At 47.9% G+C, this 14,080-nt stretch overlaps 1 protein-coding gene across 4 annotated transcripts in view; it reads right to left on the bottom strand.

The window, feature by feature from the left end:
- PAX7 (paired box 7) overlaps positions 1–14,080 on the bottom strand; it is a 153,892-nt gene that overhangs the window by 76,147 nt on the left and 63,665 nt on the right. For all 4 annotated transcript variants that reach the window (XM_084651566.1, XM_084651568.1, XM_084651567.1 and 1 more), the window contains exon 5: positions 8,678–8,877. In XM_084651566.1, the coding sequence (XP_084507692.1) occupies positions 8,678–8,877 (200 nt within the window). The remainder of the gene's footprint in view (positions 1–8,677; positions 8,878–14,080) is intronic.

The raw sequence follows: 14,080 nt of genomic DNA, 5'->3' as shown, positions 1-14,080 counted from the left end.
ATAGGTCCAGTCCTGAAGTTCTTATTCAGTCCTGGCTCCCACTGACTTCAGTAGGGGTTTTGCCTGGACTAGGACTGTAGGATTGGGCCTGTGAAGGGGTGTATAAAGTCTTCACTGACAGGAAAGGGCTGGGGAGACTCCTTGTGCTAAAGTAGCCCCACCCCTCCAGCACTGCCAATCATGCCTGGTAGGGAGGAGGGCTTTTAAAGGAGAAAGCTGTAATACACAAGGGGGAAGCACCACAAAGGGAGTGACTAGCTCCTGGAACAGCAGGGTGAACCCTCACACCGGAAACCTCCCAGCTCTGCTGAGTCCCCAGGGGTAAGCCCGCTAGGGAGGGGCTGACTCAGCTACCCAGCCATTAGGGCTCCAACAAAGCTGCCACCCAGGCATCCCTGAAGTTAGGCGGTGCATTGGATCTTTTTTGCCTTGTTACTGACCTCAGGAGGGGCTTGGTTTGTGCAGAGCTGGACTTTTGCTTTTCCCCCACCCAGAAGCAAAGTCAACCTGCCCACAAGGGCAGGGCAACTGCCAGGAGTAAGAGGTGGCCTGCTGGTACCCTGTTCTAGGCCAGCGCCATGCTGGAAACTGGGCCTGGCAAGAGGTCCCAGCCCACCTGGGATGACACCCCTGGGAGGCTTTTTTTACGGGGCCCACTATGTTTTTTGTAATGTTTAATACACTTAATGAAGTAGGAGAGACTCTATCCAGTAAAATCCCCTCCCCTCGGCCTCAATCCCTTAACTGGCACCTTTCTGTTTCCATTTGGGGCTGTGCCAGTTACAAGGACTCTGACATATATGTCAGAAAGCATGCATGCAATTCTAAGCTCATCCTCGGGTACTAGGAGGTGAGGGACATCTTGGCAATTCTTATAGATGATCTTTAACTTTGCCAAATCCACATGGAGAAGAACTGCCACCATGGTTTGGGTGACCTTGGAGAGCAGAAGATTTGAGATCCAGCCTACTGGCTACTGGACAGATGTGGGACTTTTTTGGAGGGTGTGGTTTGGGGCAAGGGAGTTGTGGGCTTTCCTTTTATTGGACCCATCTTCATTTCTATTTCTAACTCAGTCTGGGGAGGTGGGAATGACCAGCTACAATAGAATGAGTAATTCAGAACAGTCCTTACTGGCTTTTCAGAGTGGAATGCTCCTTTAAACTTGGCTGGGTGAGTGTTCTAACCTCCCCCCACCCCACACACCCACCCGACCTTTTCCCGGGAGCTGAATGTTGACAGGCATGCCTGTGCATTTATTTCATTGTCGGCCTCTTGCAGTGCATGGGCACATACAGGAAATGCCACTGACATGGCTGCCATAGTGCCAGGGGCTGCTCTGTGTGGGTGCCCCCATGTGTGAGAGAGCCATTTAGCTGGCCGCGTGCCACAGAGCATGAACACGCCAACCCGGCCTCTGCCAGGAAGAGTCCCTGATCCTGAGCATAGCCTCTCACACAGTTCCTGAGCACAGTCTCCCCTGGCTGCTGCCAAAGATACAGGGCAGCTGTTGTGTCATAACCTCATAGCAGCCCCCCGTGCAAGAAATGCAAAGGAGTCAAACCCCATGGAAGAAAGAAAACAGTCTCCACTGACCTTTGAGAATGAAGGGATTGCATTAACAGAGCCCATTTGGAAAAGTCTCAAAGAGCTTTAGAATCAACTAGTCAGGCACGCTGAATTAAACTCAAGCAACCTCACATGTCTCCGATTAACGCTCAGATCTGGGGAAGACATTGACCATCTCCACACGACACCTCCAGGTGCAGAAGGTCCTCATAATGAATACTAACAGACTGCAAGACTAACAGACTGGGTGTGGTAATGTCTTTTATTGGACCAACTTCTGTTGGTGAGACAGATGAGCTTTTGAACTTACACAGAGCTCTTCTTCAGGTCTGGGAAACTAACTCCACCTTGTATTTAGCTGTGACACTCTGAGTTAGTTTCCCAGACCTGAAGAAGAGCTCTGTGTAAGCTTGAAAGCTGGTCTTTCTCACCAACAGAAGTTGGTCCAATAAAAGATGTGACCTCACCCACCTTGTCTCCCTAATATCCTGGGACCAACAACCACGCATGTAACAGACTGCCACATAGAGACATACAATCAATCCACTGACCACAGAGATTTCTGACTGATAGAGTACTGGGCTCCCCAGGGCCTTGACACATTGCAGGCTGCTGGAATCCTCTTTTACCTGCTGGGAACTTGACTCCAGACTGGAAGTCTTTCTATAGCTGGAACAGAAAAGGGACTGGATTCTATGGGCCAGACACTCAGCTGCTGGAAATTGGTATAGCTTCGTTGAAGTCAATGGATGCCATTTCAATCAATGGAGCTATTCTGGTTTGAACCACCTGAGTCTCTTGCCCTGCGTTCCCGCATTACTGAATTCTGCAGAACATCATCCATTGACTCATTTTGATGGAAGGAGAAATGGAGCCCAGTTGTTTGCACTGGGCCTTGTGCATCATTGCCTGCTTTTGAAAATGTTTTCATTGCTCAAAGCTCCAAATCAGCTGAGAGGCCGGCGGCCACTTATTCCCCATTTGCTTTCTTGGTGCTTTCAGGTGAATTTTAGCTCTTTTTGGTTCTTTCTGGTGAATTTTGGTACTTTCTGGTGAATTTTAGCTTTTTTTCTCTGTCTTTTCCTCCAGTTAGTCAACTAAGAAACCCAGAGCAGCACTTAGCTCCACAGTGATGTGCTCTTTAGAAATGCTGCTAGATAGATCAGCAGACAGCATTAGATCAGGGAGGAACCATGACCCCAAGAGATTGGGCACAGGACGGAGAATCAAGACTTCTGGGCTCTGCCATTCGCTTCCTGTGTCACCTGGGGCAAGTGACTTCAAGAGCTAGTTGGGAAGTTTTCATTTTGCAATGTAAGTTCAATTGAGGTAAATAAAACGAACTAAAAAGGTTGAAATTGAAAGGAATCATTTTGAAATGATCAAAATGCAATGTTTCAATTGACCTGCTCCAGGTTTTTTTTTCTTCTTTCAGATCTTTTGGCTTGTGAAAATTTTTGAGTTGTCGACATTTTGTCCCGATTTGGGATGAGAAAAAAATTCGAAATCTCAAAAATTCTTACAGGACAGGAAAAGCATTTCCCACCCAGCTCCAGTCACGTCTCCTCTCCAGGCCTCAGTCTCTTCATCTGTGCTGTCAAGCTCCTAATGCTTATCCATCTTCCTGAAGCACTTGGAAATGAAAGGTACTATACAAGCTCCCTTCAGAAGGAGACATTGAGTAGCTTGCGAGTCTCACGTGACCTGGGACTTGCCTACCTGAGAGATGTCCCCTTCTGTGATGCTACATTTCTATAGTTGAGATCAGTAGAGGTATCTGACCTAAATCCCCCCTAGTTTAAATGAGAGGAAGATGCTAGTGGGCATTTTCCGTGAGGAGGCCCTTGAATCTTGATTTGAAATCCCCGGCCCCCACCCGGTAGCTTGATTTTGCTGATGTTCACGGCACAGTCGAAAGCCCCTCTTGTTTTCATGGGCAGGGGGAGTGAGACTTGGAGGCAGAATGAGGAACCTATTTACTCTATTGATTTACACCAGCTAAGGATCTGGCCCTAGAAGCCTGGACACCTGATGGTGGTCACTAACCAGGAAGTTAAATGCCCGTAATTAACTGCGCCCACAGAACTAGATACTGAGTTTAACCTTGGGCCCAGGAAGCCTACTGAAAACAAGGCACCGTAACAAAGCAAAGAGTTCACCATCATTAATCTAGGTTTTATAAAACCAAGACCTCCCTGGCTCTAATCCAGTGTCAGCTCAGGCCCTCCTGCTACCATTGGGATCAGCAGTGCAGACACCCCAGCCCGGCCTCTATGTCATGAGGCTAAGGGTATGTCTACACTTCAAGCTGAGGGCATATTCCCATCTCAAGGATATGAATTCTGATTGGGCTAGGGTGCTAAAATAGAGTGTGAGCAGCAGGAAGGGCTAGCCATGCTGAGTATGGGCCTTGCATCTCAGACAGGTCCGTACGCAGGGTGGCTAGTCCCTCCCACAGCTCACGCTGCTGCATTTACCCTCTGTTGGTAGTGCACTAGGCTGGATCAGAGCTAGTGTGGTACATCTCCTTGAACTGGGAATGACATCCCCATCTGGAAGTGTAGACATACCCTGATTAGCAACCAGCACTGCAGTGACCCCACCTTGGTACAGGGAGCTTGACTGGATTGGGGACTAAATGCAAACACTTGGCAGGCGTGGTCCCACTTGACTCCCAGTGGTCTGGTTGTTTGGGGTGGAAGTGGGAGCAAATGAAGTGAGAGTGACCCAGAAAAAGGAACCCCCCACGTGTACAATTGGAGTAGAACACAAGGGCACTGTCCTGTTCCCATTCCAGTCAAGGGGGGTTTTGCTGTTGCTTTCACGGGCAATAGGTTCAGGCCCTAAGAGTCTGATGCAAGACCCACAGACATCAGTGGCAGCCAGTCCATTGACTTAACACCCCTCTAAATGACATGTATCTTGGACCCTGTCGGTGCCAGCATGCTGGACCCCTGCACCCTGACTACACAGAGGTTACTATAGCCCTATCGAAAATATCACTCACTATTCCATGATCTTCTTAGCAGATGAGAAATAGGAGCCCACAACTGGTCCTGCGTCCCCCTCCCCTTGTTCTTCAGCTGGCAAATTTTTATTAGCTGTCAACGTGTCAAACTTCCACTTAGCAGCTGCACGACCCGCCAAGTTCCAAAGCCTTGCCAGTGAGTTTAACAGATCAAGGGGCTTCTCAGGTGGAGGGGAGTGGGTGGGTAAGGGCTCAGGGATCAGAGACACTCAATGGGATAGGGCAGCGTACACCTAGGAAAGGCATTACATATGTGAAAACAAACAGCGGAGAGAGAAAGAGTGAGAGGCAAGAGGAAGGGAGATGGCAGAGGGACCCTGTTTGTTCTGTGAGACTGTGTTTGTACAGCGCCTAGCGCAATGATTGGGACTCCTAGGTGCTACAGTAATACAAATGATAATAGTAAGCATCTCCAAAGGACATGTTGTAACTCCACCACAAGTTATTGTGCTTGATGCCAGAATGATTGGGTGAAAGTCCACAACCTCTGTCATGCAGGAGGGCAGACTAGCTGCTCTGGGAGGCAGTGGGACCCAATGGGTAAGGCAGTAGATGGGACTCAGGAGATCTTGGGTCGGCTGTGTGACCTGAGTCACTTCACTTCTCGGTACCTCTGTTTTTCCTCCCACCCTTTGTCTGTTTTGCATTGTAAGCTCCTTGGGGCACGGAGTGTGTGTGTGTGTGTCTGTCTGTCTGTGTACAGCATCTAGCACAATGAGATCCCGATCTTGGCTGGGGCCTCTAGCCATTATTGTAATATTGCTGTAACTACTGTTAATAAACATCCCCTCTGGCCGCAGACTCTGCGAAGAGAGGGGAAAAGAGTTGCGGGACTCTTCCCGTTGTGTGTGTGTTTTCCACAAGAACTTGATTGACTGATGTTTGTGGCTCCTGAGAGCCAGTGAAAGATCCGCTCTGATATCCAGAAAATTTTACAAGGGGCGGCAGGCTTAAAAGCGGTGGGAAGAAGCCGAGCCTGCCAGGATGTCGGAATGAAAAAGCCATCAGGAATGTGCCTCGGAGAACAGCTGCTCCTAGAACTCTGGCAGGAGCCTTCCCCACAAGCTGCCTGGGAGCCAGGAGAGGGATTCGGAGATCACAGCTTGAGCTAAGGGAAGGGGGCTATTTATTTATTTGGTGGGCTTTGCTTTCCTCCACCCCGTTGTCGCTCCGAGGTTGGAACTCCTCAGAAGGAAGGAACCTGCCACGGGTTCACAGCGCAGCCCTTCCAGCTGCGTGGGTGCCTGGATTAGAAGACTTGGCAGGGGCTGTGGGGAGGAATCTGAGCTCTCTGGCACTCCTCGGGCTTTCCCTCCGCTCCTGTGACTAGCACCACAGTACACTGAATTCGGATATATTTTTCACCGTAAAAACGTGCGTAGGGGTCTTTGCCCAAGTAGAATTCTCCCTCCGAGCACCATTCTCTGGGTGGGTTTGGCTCACTGGCACCTTCTTACTTCTTGTTTCTCTGCTAGGGTCTTCCCATGTCCCATCAGCCAAAGTAAATCACAGGAGCATGCAACCCCCCTTGGTATTTTATCTCCAGCACAAGCCCCTGCCATCCATACAGCCTGCTCCCAAGCTGGGTGGAGCAGGGCTTGCTTCAGGAGCCGGTAGGAGAATTTTCAAGAGGTCAGAAGGTCTCGTGATGCAAAGACGACCCCTTCTCTGCTCCTGCTTTCGTGAAGATGCCTTCTTGCTGGCTAGTGGCTATCATGGAGACTCAAGGACCGGAAGCCCTGTGCTTCTTGTTCTCAAGAAGAGTACTCAGACCTTGCACAAACTGGGATCCCAGCAGGGTGATTTTGCTGGCCTTGCCCAGAAGGAAATAAAGCAGCATTTAGGTGATGTAGCTGCTGTGTTTCTGCTCTAGACCAGTTACCGTAGACTGGCTTTCACCACCAATATGCTGTAAACCAAGAGGATGAGCAACCCAGTGTAATGTAAAGAGAAGGATAAACTCTTGGAGCAGCACATGGCCTGTTCCAATGCTCACTGCAGGCAAGGGGGGTTTTCCTTGGGTTTCAGTGGGAGTTGGATTGGGCTCATCATGCACAAATGGCATTATTATTGCTAAAATCTCAGGAAGACCTTCTTGACTAAGGTCAAGTCTAGTATCATAGAATCATAGAAGATTAGGGCTGGAAGAGACCTCAGGAGGTCATCTAATCCAACCCCCTGCTCAAAGCAGGACCAACCCCAACTAAATCATCCCAGCCAGGGCTTTGTCAAGCTGGGATGGCCTTTTTAAGAGGCCTTAAAAACCTCTTAGGATGGAGATTCCACCACCTCCCTAGGGAACCCGTTCCAGTGCTTCACCACCCTCCTAGTGAAATAGTGTTTCCTAATATCCAACCTAAACCTCCCCCACTGCAACTTGAGACCATTACTCCTTGTCCTGTCCTCTGCCACCGCTGAGAACAGCCGAGCTCCATCCTCTTTGGAACCTCCCTTCAGGTAGCTGAAATCCCCCCTCACTCTTCTCTTCTGCAGACCAAGTAAGCCCAGTTCCCTCAGCCTCTCCTCATAAGCCAAGGTCCACAGCTCCCTATCGGTCTAATGTCCTCTGCATCTCCTCTGCTGGGGAAATACAGTCTATGTTCCTGGGGAGAAGGTTTCACTCTGGCACAGGGTCTGTTTTCTGTCTCAAGGTACAATGGGTCAGATCTTCCCTCCCCAGGAAAATAATAATAATCCCTCACTTTTATATAGAGCTTTTCATCAGTCGATCTCAAAGCGTTTTGCAAAGGAGGCCAGTATCATCAATTCTACTATACAGATGGAGAAACTGAGGCACAGAGCGATCCTGGGTGGCTCAAGGAGACACACTGCAGTCACTGAGCCTTTGCTACACCCACGTGCCGTGAGTCTGAGCCCGAACCTTGGCAGCTTTCAGAGAACATGCATTGGGCAGGAAAAGCCAGTGGGAGGCGAACAGATACACAGGAAATGTTGGGAGCTGTAGAATTGCCGGCTCTTCGTCTCTTTTGATGGCAGGGGCAAGACCATGAACCGAGTGGATGTCCAAGAGGTGTGAGGCCTGGTTTTGGGAGGATGCAGCCCTACGGCTGGGCTGGCCTCGGGGTGATTAACACAGGCCGGTTCTTATTCTGAGGGGAATCTCAGACAGAAAAACGCCTGTTTTGCTTCCAAAAGGTCATTTCACTGAATAGTTATTTCCCTGTCATGAGACAGGGTTGCTTGTTCCCTCCCTCCTGCCTCTGCAATTCAGCGCTGGCCTCGACACACAGAGCCCCCGACGCTGAGCCTGAAACCTAATAGCGCTGCCCACACTGGCTGTTGGTGTCTCCATTTCACTTCTTTAACCCAGCACAATCCTCGGCCCCCCCCTTCCCTTTCCCCGGGGGACTCTATTATACCCACCGATCTGTTCACACTTCTTATCCCTCTGCATGTTTGCACACACTGCTGACCCAGCCTTTATCTGGAAGACATAAGGGCCTATGTGCGGCGTTCCCACAAGGGCTATTAATTGTGTCGATGTCATAGCTCTCTCCCTTCCTCCTCCTCTCCTCTCCTCTTCCCTCCCTCCCCCCACCGCAAACTCTCAGGAGATTGGCAAAAAGAAAAAAAAATTCACACGCAGAATTTGCAAACTTTGCAAAATATGATCCAAACCCTTGGGCGGGGAGAGGGGAGGCTGAGGCATGGTAAATGGTAGAAACGACCCCGGCCACTCCTAGGTAAATGGTATACAGCCCCTTCCCAACTCAAGGCACTAAACATAGATCTGAACACCCCATCAGCTTTGGGAAAGTTTGGATCACGATCCCAATCTGGATTGAAATTTTGCAGTTGTAATGGGCCAAACCAAAATCCCAGGTGGGAACATCCTTGGGCTATGGGGAAACTTTGGATCTGGATACAAACTTTACATCTCAGGCCCAGGTCACCTGGTCCTACAGAAATGGAACACCCACCGTGTTATCCTCCAACTCTCAGCCCCTCCTCATCATGGATAAATGATAGGGCCCCCTTCTCCTAGGTCAATGGACCTAGAGAATCCCTTGGCTGCTGTGTTATCGGGGGACTCAGACATGTCCTGACTCTTGTCCTTACCTGTACTCGGGCCTCTGTGAGTTTGGTCCTCTGGGCTAGCTCCTCTCGTGTGTAGATATCTGGGTAGTGGGTTCTCTCAAAGGCCTTCTCCAGCTCCTCCAGCTGCTCGGCTGTGAAGGTGGTCCGGCTACGGCGCTGCTTGCGTTTCAAGGGTAGGTCCGGTTCAGACTCAACATCTGAGCCTTCATCCAGCCTGTTACCTGGCGAGGGAAAGAAAAGGAGGATTGAGGCTTAAATGGCGGAAAAGCCAAAGGAGAAGCAGGTGCAGAAACAAGAATTAAACAGCTACAGGGAGGGAGAGAATCCAATACGGTCATAGAGTTTAAGGCCTGAATAGATCATCAGATCATCGAGTCTGACCTCCTGTAGATAATAGCCTACTAACACCTCCCAGCCACCCCCCTAACCAGAATTAGAGCAATTCTACAGTGATGGTGTCCACCAAGCCAACTTCTACTTCTGGGTAGAGCAGGTCGGGGATATTCTGACAAAGCATTTTTGCCAGAAAAATGCTGATTTGTCGAAACTGAAACTGTTTGTGGGAAAGGATCGGCTTCGATGCATCTCCTGACTCGAAAATTGTTTGGAAAAAAAGAAAAGTTTCCAAATGGTAGAAATGTCCCATTTTGATATTTTTGAACCAAACCATTTCATTTTCCAGCTGGGAACTATTTTTCATTTTGAAATGTTAATTTCTATTTTTTCTAAAAAGTTTCAACATAGAAAAGGTCAGAATTGAGAGGAAACACCTAGAAATGATCCAAACATGCCAGGTGACCCAGGTTGATGATTATAATATTTTTCGGATGATCAGTACGTGAACATTTGTGAACGCTTTGTCCTGATTTGGGACATGGAAACAAAGGTGAAACCTCAACAGCTCTCATGTGGCATGAAAAGAGTTTCTACTTCTGGCCTGCCCAGAGGGCTGCTGGCTTGATGCTGATGGAAACAGCATCTCTCCTCAGAAGCTGAGAGAACGTACATCCTCTATAGATGCCCAGAGCTGGGTAGGAGCTTTAAGTGGAGGGCAGAGGACCTAGCACGACTAGCTCGGGCTCTAGGACCCTGCAAGGTGGAAGGTCCCAGAGCTCAGGTTGCAGCCTGAATCCAAACAGTCTACATTACAGTTAAACTGCCCCTTAGCCTGGGTCAGCTGGTGGCAGTTTGATGCCCCTCGTGACAGGAGTTTAGGGGTCTCGGTTTAGTTCCTTGCGAACAAGCATCCATTTTCCCCAAAACCCGCCACAGCCAGTGCTCATTGTTGGCCATCTCTGCAGAAAGGCCATGAGCTGAGTGAATTCCCCTGTCAACCCTAGAGGTGGTCCCTTCTGGTGGGCATGATGCACCTTTGCTGGGCCCAGTGCACAGGAAGATTTCACGGCTGCTGCCCCGGCTCCACCTGTCCTATGGATAAAGGGAGGGTTTTGTTCTCCAGAATTGGCAATCCAGCATATGTACCAGGACCAAATTCACAAGAGAGACAGAGAAACTTCCCCAACTTCCAGTCCTCAACAGTAGCATTTGGCCCCCTGATTTCAGTGAATAGGACACCCCTGGGCCCCACTTTGGGAGAATGATAATGAGTCCATAAAGGAGCATTTTTTACTGGCTAAGAGCATCTTAAGGGAGACGCTAGGAGTTTAAAGAACTCCCACTAGCTTCAAAACAGCTCACAGGGAAAAGTCTCCTGTTAAGTCAATAACTGCATCTCCTATCAGCATGGTACAAGGTTAAAGGGAATCACAACTCACAGAAAAAGTCCTTGGCTCTTGGAGGGGGAAAGCAAACAAGTTTCTGTTGTTTGCACATGTTTTGACTACAGTCCTGTCTCTCACTCTAACTACTCTGTCTTCATTATTAAGTCTGATATCCCACCTGCTACAATCTTTTATCTGGGAGGGAGGGAAAGAAAGAAAGAAAGAAAGAAAGAAAGAAAGAAAGAAAGAAAGAAAGAAAGAATCATGCTTCAGCATTTGTTTGTGTTGTATTAACCTGGACCTGCTGCCAGTGTAAAGTCTTTGCTGTGTATGGGACGTACCATTAAACAACAAAACCAAATAGACCATACCTGGACTAAAAGAGTTTGCCCCAGAGTTAGTGGGCCTGATTCTGGTCTCAAGTGCAAATCCTCAACTGATGTCCACAGAGTTACACCAGTGTAAAAACGAGGCCCAGTGAACCTTATTGGGAGGCTTGGGAGAAATGTGCTAGACTGCATCACTTTTGAGCGCTCCCTAGCGACCCCGCCGCAGGTCAAGTGGCACCTGCGGTGCAGATAGCGATGCACAAAATGCTTAATCTAGGCCGGTACCCCATGTCTCTGTGTGGGAAGGTGAGAGACAACTCCAGCTCTCGTGGTATATGCCCTAGGTCAGTATGGAGGCAGACTGGAAAATATGATGTGTAAAGCCTTAGATCTCCTCAGCGAAACAAGAAATCTGATCTCTCTGTCTGTTTCTCTTTCTCAGTCTCTCATTAATACAATAGACTGTACTTAAATGCACATTGATTAACTACAGAGGACCTGATTCTGATCGCCCATACCCCAGTATAACTCCACTGACTTCAATGGCATTACTTCCTATTTACTCTGATGTAGCTGAGAGCAGAATCAGGACCATAATCTGTTTCAGTGCATAGGTCACAGCCCCAATCTGCTCCTATTAGGCCAAACTTTTATCAGCTATGATTAAATGCATGAGTAACATATGCAGGGCCAAATCCATCCTTGGAATAATCCGGATAAAGTCAATGGAGCTGCCCCAGGGATGAATCTGGCCCCTTTTTCTCCACTGTGCCCTTTTGTGGTGATCAGGACTTTCCACCAAAACCTCCTTTTTTTTGCTTCCAGGACTGGGAATCCCAGCTGTGGCGTTCTCAACAGCTGCCGAACAATGCGGACAGCCTGTGGAGCATGAGGCAAATGTCCCAACGGGGGCCAATTATTTATAACGAGCAGGTCAAACATGCCATTGGATCCAGCGTGCTGCAGGGCAGGATGCTTTCCTTTCTTGGTTCTATGTGAGGAGGACTCAGTGTGTCTGAACTGAGCTGTTAGATGCAGGCGCAATGGGCCACATCCGTTTGAGTTAACCAGGCATTCCTTGGGCTCTGCTGTTGCTGTAATGGCTGCATGTTCTCAGAGCTGTGGGAATCACCGTGCCAGGGGCTCCCACTGCTTGTAACCCAACCTCTATTTCCACCTGTGGGATACCAATAGAATCAGCACCGTAGGACTGGAAGGGACCTCGAGACACCATCTAGTCCGGTCCCCTGCACTGAGGGAGGACTAAGTATTATCTAGACCATCCCTGGCAGCTGTTCATCTAACCTGCTCTTAAAAACCTCCAATGATGGAGATTCCACAACCTCCCTAGGCAATTTATTCCGGTACTTAGTAGCCCTGACAGTTAGGACGTTTTTCCTAATGTCCTAAACCGCCCGTGCTGCAATTTAAGCCCATTGCTTCTTGTCCTATCCTCAAAAGTTAACAAGAACAATTTTTCTCCCTCCTCCTTGTAACAACCTTTTATGTGCTTGAAAACTGTTATCATGTGTCCCCCTCAGTCTTCTCTTCCCCAGACTAAACAAACCCATTTTTTTCAATTTTCCCTCATAGGTCATGTTTTCTTGATCTTTAATCATTTTTGTTGCTCTCCTTGACTTTCTCCAATTTGTCCACCTCTTTCCTGAAATGTGGCACCCAGAACTGGGCACAATACTTCAGTTGAGGCCGTATCAGCACGGAGTAAAGCGGAAGAATTACTTCTCATGTCTTGATTGCAACACTCCTGCTTGTAGATCCCAAAATGATGTTTGCTTTTTTTGCAACAGTGTTACACTGTTGACTCATAGTTAGCTTGTGATCCACAGATCCCTTTCTGCAGTACAGTATATAGTGTTCTCATATTTTCGATATCTCACGTGTTATTCCCAGTAGGCCAAATCGTGGTTCCAATGAAATCAATAACAGTTCTGCTGTTGACCACAGTGAGACCAGCATCAGGCCACTATTTTTAGAAGGCCTTTAGAATCCTGACTGTAGCACAAATCTGGTACATGATCAGCTTCATTGGTTCTTGCATTTTCAGGAAAATCTCTAGATTCTTAAATGGTGCAACATGCCCATGCAACTGGGCCCTAGACAATTCTAGCCAGGTGCAGGCACATCTGGGCTCTGGAGAACCAGACTTTGCACAAGCACATCTGGAATCCAATAACATATTATTAATTTCATTCACATAAATATAATTGTATATTTCACAAGCAACTGTCAGTTTCATTAGTTGGCATTCTTGATGGGAATAATTTGCAATAATAAAAGTTGGGACAGAGCTAAGTTTGGGTCTAAAATGAAGGCTGTCCCTGGTAATGAGATGACACTTGAGAGTGTTTTGTCCACAGCATATAAACAGAGAAGTTAAATAAAAATATAATACACTCTTGCTGGAAGGCTGCATAGGAACACTATTTTTGTTCCTAGACTCCAGAACAATGCACAGTAACCCAAAACAGAGAGAGACAAAGTAGGCTGCTCACTAAGGCAACAAGGCACAGTTCACCCCACTTTGCTTTAAACTGGCTCCTTCCAGACTTACTCTGCTCACATACTTTCCTAAGAGCCTGCAAGCAGGACAAGCAAGCTCCCCCACACCCCACTCTTAAAGTGATAGCTTGCAATTACAACAGAGTCCTCAATACACCACAGACAGTTGTGAAGGCAAATTAATCAGATTGAACATTATTTCACTCTGCACCAGAATGTGTTGTTGTATAGACAAATACACACACACACACACAGCAGCGATGCTCAGGCTGTTGCATAAGGAACAGCTACTTAGTGCTACTCTTTTCATTGTGCAGTAATTATAAGAAGTTTCAGATTTACTGTGTTGTAGGGGTGGGATGGACTTGTTGGCCATTAGAAAACATGCAGGCAACCTAACCACCTGAGAGGACTTCCAGAGTCCCTATTGGCTTTGTGATTACTATGATCACTGATCCTGACCTTAAGAATTGCACAGATCCAGTTATTTCTGTTCCCCTGCCTCCCTCACCCCTTAAACTTGACCCCTTTTTTTGTCTCATCCACATGGTACTTCTTGTTTTTCAGACTGTAAGTGCTTCGGACCAAGGATTGTAATTTACTATATTATTGTACAGTGCCTAGTGCAATGAAACCCCTGATCTGGACATATCACAATATAAATGTGACCTTAATAATAAATAATAATATTTTCACCCAGTTCACCTGTCTACCTGGGAGTGGTGCTAGAATATCTATAGACAATGGAGCTGGCTCACCTGGCTACCTGGTGGTCGTGCTAGACTATCTATGAACAAAACATCCAGCATCCAGGTGTTTTATATACCTGGAGGTAGTGTTACAATATCTATGGA

This window comes from Lepidochelys olivacea (assembly GCF_965140295.1).
Source record: "Lepidochelys olivacea isolate rLepOli2 genome assembly, chromosome: 18".
Taxonomy (NCBI): domain Eukaryota; kingdom Metazoa; phylum Chordata; order Testudines; family Cheloniidae; genus Lepidochelys; species Lepidochelys olivacea.
This window is presented reverse-complemented; position numbering and strand designations above follow the sequence as displayed.